Source organism: Protobothrops mucrosquamatus, unplaced genomic scaffold (genome assembly GCF_001527695.2).
Source record: "Protobothrops mucrosquamatus isolate PMUCROS unplaced genomic scaffold, P.Mucros_1.0 scaffold2596, whole genome shotgun sequence".
NCBI classification, from domain to species: Eukaryota; Metazoa; Chordata; class Lepidosauria; order Squamata; family Viperidae; genus Protobothrops; species Protobothrops mucrosquamatus.
The window spans coordinates 165,650-174,504 of record NW_015388650.1 but is presented as its reverse complement, the minus strand read 5'-3'; the positions used below and the strand labels follow the sequence as shown (position 1 = coordinate 174,504).

Sequence of the window (8,855 nt, the reverse complement as noted above, 5' to 3'; positions counted from 1 at the left end):
CTGAAGACTATTCTTTTCTTACAAGTTTATTTTCATAATAATTTTGTTGGAAGATATATTTAGCATTGTTTCTGAATAATTCTTTGTCACTTTCTTGGAAATGTGTTTCAGAAAACCTTTAAGGACATTACTAAGCATGCTAAAAATGCCACCTGGTTGCATTGAAGCCCTACCCACCAATTTTCACTGCCTGTTTGGATATTCTCCTCCATCTAAGGTTGCCCTGTAAGTTGTCTGCCTTTTTACTAGTTCTTGAAACCAGCGAAATCCAACTGAAAAGTCCCACAGCAAGAGTCAGGATCCCATCATTGTAGCTTTATCAAAGGGATAGAATCAAGATCACATGAAGTATTAATACCACTTTACAATGCCTTAGTAAGGCCACACTTGGAATACTGCATCCAGTTTTGGTCACCACAATGTAAAAAAGATGCTGAGACTCTAGAAAGAGTACAGTGAAGGGCAACAAAGATGATTAGGGGACTGGAGGCTAAAACATATAAGGAACGGTTGCTGGAATTGGGTATGTCTAGTTTAACGAAGAGAAGGACGAGGGGGGACATGATAGCAGTTTTCCAATATCTCAGGGGCTGCCACAAAGAAGAGGGAGTCAAGCTATTCTCCAAGGCGCCTGAAGGCAGGACGAGAAGCAATGGATGGAAACTGATCAAGGAGAGAAGCAACTTAGAAATAAGGAGAAACTTCCTGACAGAACAATTAACCAGTGGAACAACCTGCCTCCAGAAGCGGTGAATGCTCCAACACTAGAAGTTTTTAAGAAGAGACTGGACAGCCATTTGTCTGAAATTGCCTGAGCAGGGGGTTGGACTCGATGACCTCCAAGGTCCCTTCCAACTTTATTATTATTATTATTATTAAGATAAATTACTGAAGGTTTCTTTCTTTCCAAAACATATGTAAGTAGTCCTCACTTAACTTTCATACAGTGACCACTCAGAGTTACAATGGTGCGGATCAAAGGGCACTTATGATGGATCCTTGTAGTTGTGGCTGTTGTAGCATCATGTAGTCGAGATTCAGGTGCTCAGCAACCGGCTCACAATTACAACACTGCAGCATCCCAGTCAGGTGATCACCATTTCTGACCTTCACTGCTGGCTTCTGATAAGCAAAGTCAATGGCAGGAGGTCATAAATGGCGATCACGTGACTCACCTAATGACAGCAACTGGGAATTGCCATCGTAAGTCACCAAGGTCACATGATGTTGCACCTTGTGATCTCATCATTTAGCAAAACAATTCCCAATCACCATCAGTGAGGACTACCTGTAATACAAAACAAACCAATAAAATTATGCAACATAGACAAATGTATTGTATCCAGATCCACTTCGTCTTTTCACTGTCAAAAAGAGTATACTTTTAACAGCAGGTTGGCGGTATTGTTTTCCTCTCTAATGCTTTAAGCACCAATGCTTCATTATCATAAAACACATTTTATCTTAGCAAATCTCTATTATACTAAATACTGTATGGTGCATCACAAATAGTATTTATTGCATTTTGTGTGAAGAACAAAAATGTATTTTTTTGTTTTCAGTTGTGGTTATGAAGTACATAATCAGATACCAAGTTATATCACAGAAATGGTGTATACTTAAGTACTTGTGACAGATGAAGTTTTATTTACCATAAAATAACTAACTCGGTACAATTAAAAGTTGCTTGCATTCATTTTCCACTTCATCACCATAGCAAAAAGAAAACATATACTTCTATTTATATCTTTTCTAAAGATAAAAGGCCATGGTCAACTTTAACTTCATTTATAAAGTGACAGAATTTTCACCAAAACTGGTTATCATGTGTAATGGGGTCATACATATAAATTATGATCTAAACAATCTTAAGAAGAGAAATCTTGGAAGATTTATAGTTAATTTATGGTCAATAGTGAAAAAAAAACTCAGCTGCAGGAATATAATCCATTCTACCTCAAGATTTCCAAACATGAAATATTTATCCAACCCATAGAAAAAGCAGTTAAATTGGAGAAATTGTTTTGAATATTCAAAACAAAGTACCCATTGTCTCTAGATTTATTTCAATACGATAAATTTCTATGGATATTTGTATCAATATTAATATGCTATGTTCTAAGAACTGTAGATACAAATGAAAATACATTAATGTTCAGAAAACCTGAACGTACTTCCACTTAAGAATTCACATTTCTAGCTATTTATAAATAAGCTAATAGGTTTTATAAGGAAACTTTTATTTAAATAAAAGTATCTGAATTAGACAGATAAATAATAGCATAATCCAGACTGCCACATCTTCTAAATATATGGATAAACAATTCATTAAGTGCAGAGGAACAATAAATGAAATAGTTGGAATAAAAAAAAGTCACATTCACAGTTTATCATAAACCTAATAGGCAATAATTAACAATCTTCTTGTAATTGTTAGGAATTATTTTGTGTATTTGGTTTAAATATAAATGGCCTAAATAATGTGCTAATTTTGGTACATTTTACAGTTAAAGATTCAGCAGTCCCCTCCATCATGATTAAATTGTTCATAAATGTGGAAAAATGAATTGCTTCATTATTTTATATAAAAATCAAGGAATATTAGAAATCCCTTCCTCTGCCATACTTTGGCCTGTAAGTAACAAAGTCTGAAGATACTCTGCGAATTCCAATTAATGAACTGTTCTTATCACATTAAATCTAATATAGAAGTGTTTTTTGAAAGTGAAATAAATTCAATAAGGAAAATAAATTCAACAATATTTTTTTCAATAAGTACATTTAATATTGCAATAGTAATAAAATCCTATTGAATTCTTATCACCATCATGGAATTTCACCAAAATGTCAGATACTTACTTTGAAAACCTATAAAGAAAACTGTACTTTTACCAAACTTTCTCATGCATTATCTTTGCTTAATAATGTCATAGCATCACCCAAATCAACAGCAGAGAACCTATCCACATTAGTTCATTAAAATGCAATTTCACCATATTTAACCATAAATATCCACAGAGAATCCGGTTAAATACTACAAATATGACACTTTGTTACAGATAAATGCGAAGATTTTGGTTTATGTAGGTAAAGTGGGTTTTTTCCCCCTTTGGGTTCTATTTTCACTCAAATGTTATTTCCCCCAAAAAGGAGTTAAAAATCAATGCAGCGTCCTTTTCGTTCCCAGTCTCCATAACGAGTTGGTTCAAGTCCTTTGGGACCACCCTTCTCTTTTGTCGTTGGATTGATATCATCGGGAAATTCTAAAAAAAAAAAAAGGAAAAATATGCAAAAATTCTAATGAATAGCAGAGGTACAGTATTCAAGTATCATCCATAGTTTGATTGTATGTGTTGTTCCTTGATTCAGTTCAAGAGTTTTCCTTATTTCTAGCAACTCAGTTCATTACTAGCACAATGGCAACAATTATCCAGCATTTCTATCTGCTAGTTCTCAATCAATTTAATGAAAGAGAATCTGCTTTTCAAATGCATTTCAAATAAAAGAAAGTTGGTGATGTTTTTATTCATGCATGTTTTATTCTTGCTTTTATGAATTTGTGAGATAGCCAAAGAATAGTTGCGAATATCCTATCTGATACTATACAATATTCTCTTCGGTGTATGGGCAGCCTCCCTGGCTTTTCATGTTTTGCTTACAGGTAGTCCTCGACTTATGACCACAATTGAGCTCAAAATTTCTATTGCTAAGCAAAACATTTGTTAAGTGAGTTTTGCCACATTTGATGTTCTTTCTTGCCACAGTTGTTAAATGAGTCACTGCAGTTGATAAGTTAGTAACACATTTGTTAAGTAATTCTGGCTTCCCAATTGACTTTGCTTGACAGAAGGTAGCAAAAGGTGATCACATGATGCTGGGATATTGCAACTGTCATAAATATGAGTCAGTTGCCAAGCGTCTGAATTTTGATCATATGACCATGGAGATGCTGGAATGGTGATAAGTGTGAAAAACAGTCATAAGTCACCTTTTTCAGTGCCGTTGTAACTTTGGGCACTATACAAACTGTTGTTAAGTAGAGGACTACCTGTTTATCCATGAGAAATGCTTCTATTGGGCTTCTTCAAAGTGGGACATAGGGCCACCCAGAGTGGATCCAGAGTAGAGGAAAAAAGAATGATTGGCTGCCACCGGTAATAAAGTAAGCAGAACACCACCACGAGAATTTGAAAGGAATGCCACAATACTCCAGAATAAGATAGAAAATACAAATTTATATCATAGAAAGGTCATTTCTGCAAAATTGGAAGCCAGATTTTACAGAGCCTTGTTTATTATATAAGCCAAAATAATTGACCGACTACTTGTTCTAGCTTTATCAATGGGACTCAAACTATCACAAAATAAAATAAAATGACATAATAGTTTGATATTATAGGGGGTTTGAGGCTTCCCTTAGGCATAAAAGCCAGCTGGGTGACTTTGGGCCTGTCGCTCTCTTCAGTCCAACCCACCTCACAGGATTATTGTTGAGGGGAAAATCGGACGCAGGAGTATTATGTATGCTTACTGCCTTGAGCTCAATGAATATGAATACATAAACCCACACTGACATACTTGTTGGCTTTTAGTTTCAGCATGAGTGGATATTATAACTTTGTAGGAAGTTCTACAAGCAATAGCATTTGGGAATAAACCAGTTTGGGAATGATTCCCGTGTTATGCAATTACTTAATTACAGGCTTTTTAGGATGTGTAATGCAAAAAAGTAGCCATCAGTAGCAGATGACAAGCACACTTAAAAATAATGTGTACACTTTAAGAATGTATTATGTTCATTCCTATCAAGTGACACCATACCTGCATGGCACATTTGCCCATGACTCAAAGGACAGAGATAAATCTGGGCCAACATATTTTGTTGTACTTCAATAGAGCATTTCTTAAAGTAAATTATATTAGAAAATTCAAGGTTATGTTATATAAGTGATATGAAGTACATATGAAGCTATCTACCTATAGTTTCATAGCATTCATGTGTAGTTTCTTTGGACTGAAAGTTAATGATATATTGTCTAAAACATTATATACCACAGAATATAATTACTTTGCTGTATATTCATATTTAAACAATAAAAGATATTTGAAAAGCCAAAGAAAAAGTGTAAAGTAACTAAAGATTTAATAAGACATCATGTAGGAATTTTATTTTCTGAAGAGATGGGCATAAAAAAAAAGTTGCCTCAGAGTTAAAAAACATGAAAAACGTAAATGGAGAATCAATGGGGTAGAAATATTTTCAAATTCTCCCTCAATATCTTTTTCCAGAACATTGAACAATCTTCCAGACATAATTCCATAGATTAATTTCCAGTACTATTTCTCTGAAGGTATTTAGAGCATCTCAAGACTCTACCTGTTTTAACATTTATTATATTTATATTTTACACACCCGCACTTACTTTCTAGTGGCTCCTTTTCTACATTTGATTCTTCTGGTGTATCAAAACGACCTACTGGAGTTACTGGCTTCTTAAGTGGTTGTTTGGTGGGTTCAGTACTTCCTTTTGCACTAAAGGTATTACTTCCCAAAGAACTGTGCAGAAAAGCTGAGCCTATTACATATAAACATAAGATATATGTTATAGAAGATCTAGATTTTAAATGGCCCATGGAAATGGACAAAACCAAATATATATATATATGAACAAGCGCATGATCACATTAATGATCATTTGCAATCAACCTCTCTCTACAGTAAACACAGTAAGGTTTTCATTGTGATCACAATCTCCAAGACAGATATACTCTGAAGTGCCTCTCTTTGATGTGCAGTTTTACAAGGCCACATTTGGAGCAGGGCAACTGCTGTAATTGCTGTTTTCAAATCCTGTTAGCACTAATTAAAAATGGAAACTACTCCAGTTTTAGGCATCTTTAATATGACAGTATCCCAATATTGTACCATGGTTTACAGGGTCATGCAGGTGAGAATCCCATATAATGGAGCATGTGGTTTGCCTAAATCAAACAGCATGTTAAGAATTCTGTTCCACTACACATAGTACTGTATTACATTTTTCTTCCAAAAGGAAGCATTTATACATATAGTACTATTTGTACTATTTTTTTGTTATTTATCAATTGCCCAGTCAACAAGAAGTCTCACAGTCTCCAAACTCCATACACACACACACACACACACACACAAAACTCTCTCTTTATTAGATACACCTTTCTTGCCAAAGGAGAGATAAGCTAGGAATTTTTTTTTAGTACAAATCCATCCACATTTGTACTAAAAGTTCAAAAACTCCACAAAAGTTCCATTTAAAAAAAAAAAAAAATCCAACCTCTTTCACAACACAATTTACAGAACAACCCTTTGACCAGACTGGTGGTACAAAGGTGGGTAGCAAATATTTGTTTATTTATTAAATTGAAGTACCACACATTTCACTATCCAAGTGGCTCTGGGCAGCTTACAACAGAACAAATATTGGCATTTTATTGGGAGAGGGAAAAATTCTTGAGCAGCAACTCATAAGGGATAAATCTGAAAATCTTGAAAAGCTTACCTGGGCCAAGATAGAGAAGCAAAAATAGTGGGAGAGGTACCCATGTACGTTAGAATAAGTCCTATGAAGTACCTGGGACTTAACACTACTCAGAATTACAGGTAGTCCTCGACTTACAACAGTTCATTTAGTGACCGTTTAAATGACAATGGCACTGAAAAAAAGTGACTTATGACCGTTTTTCACTCTTACAACCTTTGTAGTATGCCTGTGGTCACGTGATCAAAATTCAGACGCTTGGCAACTGACTCATATTTATGACGGTTGCAGTGTCCGGGGTCATATGATCGATCCCCTTTTGTGACCGAGCAAGCAAAGTCAAAGGGGGAGCCAGATTCACCAACTTAACAACTGCTGTGATTCGTTTAAGCCAGGGATAGGCAACCTTGGCTCTTTTATGACTCGTGGACTTCAACTCCCAGAATTCCAGAGCCAGCTCAGGAATTCTGGGAGTTGAAGTCCACGAGTCATAAAAGAGCCAAGGTTGCCTACCCCTGGCTTAACCATTGTGGCAAGGAAAGGTGGTCAAATGGGAGCAAAGCTTGTGGTCACCACGATGTAAAAAAGATGCTGAGACTCTAGAAAGAGTACAGAGAAGAGCAACAAAGATGATTAGGGGACTGGAGGCTAAAACATATAAGGAACCGTTGCTGGAATTGGGTATGTCTAGTTTAACAAAGAGAAGGAAGAGGGGGGACATGATAGCAGTGTTCCAGTATCTCAGGGGCTGCCACAAAGAAGAGGGAGTCAAGCTATTCTCCAAGGCGCCTGAAGGCGGGACAAGAAGCAACCGGTGGAAACTAAGCAAGGAGAGAAGCAACTTAGAACTAAGGAGAAACTTCCTGACAGTTAGAACAATTAACCAGTGGAACAACCTGCCTCCAGAAGTGGTGAATGCTCCAACACTGGAAGTTTTTAAGAAGAGACTGGACAGCCATTTGTCTGAAATGGAGTAGGGTTCCTGCCTGGGCAGGGGGTTGGACTCGATGACCTCCAAGGTCCCTTCCAACTTTATTATTATTATCATTATCATTATCATTATCATTATCATTATCATTATTATTATTATTATTATTATTATTATTATTATTATTATTATTATTATTATTATTATTATTATTATGTTTTGCTTAGCAACAGAAATTTGGGGCTCGGTTGTGGTCATAAGTCTGCACGAAGAAACGTCGACTCCTGGGCAAAAGGAAGGGCAGAAATGGAGACGTCAGCCAAAGAACGGAGACCAGGACTCTGTCCCCTTTATGAGTGACACGAGCCGACAAGGTGCCCGAGGGCCAGGCAGAGGCTGCAGTCCGGGGCTGGCCCCTGTGGCATTTGCCCCCCTTAAACGAAGACTCGGGGTTGGTCTACCGCCTCCCCGTACTCCGATCCCCCGTCGCCAAACTCCCGTCCCCTCTTACTGGCTCGTCCGCCGACGAAAAAGCGGCCGTGCTGGAAAGACAGCCGCAGAGCCATTTCCTGCCAAGACCCGGGGCCGCCCCTCGCCTTGCCGCGCCTCCGATGCTCCAGGGAAGTGGGCGGCGCTTGTCAAAGAAACCCCGCCCCCGGCCTGACCCTTTTCCTCTGGCTTCGAGACGGAGGAGAGTTGCCGAAGGGTTCTTTTCCGGAAGCTGCGTTTCGGGGGCTCTTTACAGCTTTTGACAGGGAACGTTGTGTTTTATTTAGAGGAGAGGACAGAGGAGACGGGAGCCTGTTCTGTTTTAGACGAGGCCATAGACTTGGACGGCGGGGATCGCCGGGTTAAAGCGGCGGTGGATCGCGATTGATCACTGCAACACTCCATACGATCTAAGCCAGGGGTAGGCAACCTTGGCTCTTTTATGACTCGTGGACTTCAACTCCCAGAATTCCTGAGCCAGCCAAGCTGGCTCAGGAATTCTGGGAGTTGAAGTCCACGAGTCATAAAAGAGCCAAGGTTGCCTACCCCTGGTCTAAGCAAGCAGCGATACAGTATTTTTCTTAAGCGACGCCCTTTCCTATTTTTGACAACTTCTGCAATCTATACTGGAACATGGGAAACCGCCTTCTCTTGGGACATTACTTTGACCTAAAGTGGTACGTTGTATATGAGCGAATTAGGCGGTTAAGGCTCTTGAGGTCGATTTTGGCTCCTTGTGGTTACATAGATACCTTGATGCACTTTTTTTTTTTTTTTTTTGCAACACTACAGATCTGTTCTGCAATTCTTTATCTTCAAGGATGTTCTTTTAAATGTCCTAATCGTTTTCAGAGACCTCGGATTCTCTGGAGGTTTCATTCTAAACACTTCAAGTGTGACATCACCCGTAACACACTATT

The 8,855-nt window shown here is 37.8% G+C and overlaps 1 protein-coding gene across 1 annotated transcript; it reads right to left on the bottom strand.

Annotated features, from left to right (window-relative positions):
* Positions 1-1,624: 1,624 nt before the first annotated feature.
* SDHAF4 (succinate dehydrogenase complex assembly factor 4) lies at positions 1,625-8,058 on the bottom strand. Its single transcript, XM_015825322.1, has 3 exons — positions 7,958-8,058; positions 5,424-5,576; positions 1,625-3,263 (listed from the first exon to the last, which is right to left on the bottom strand). Exons 1-3 carry the CDS (start codon positions 8,010-8,012, stop codon positions 3,154-3,156), a joined length of 318 nt encoding a protein of 105 aa, XP_015680808.1. The 5' UTR covers positions 8,013-8,058; the 3' UTR covers positions 1,625-3,153.
* Between the last annotated feature and the right edge of the window lie 797 nt (positions 8,059-8,855).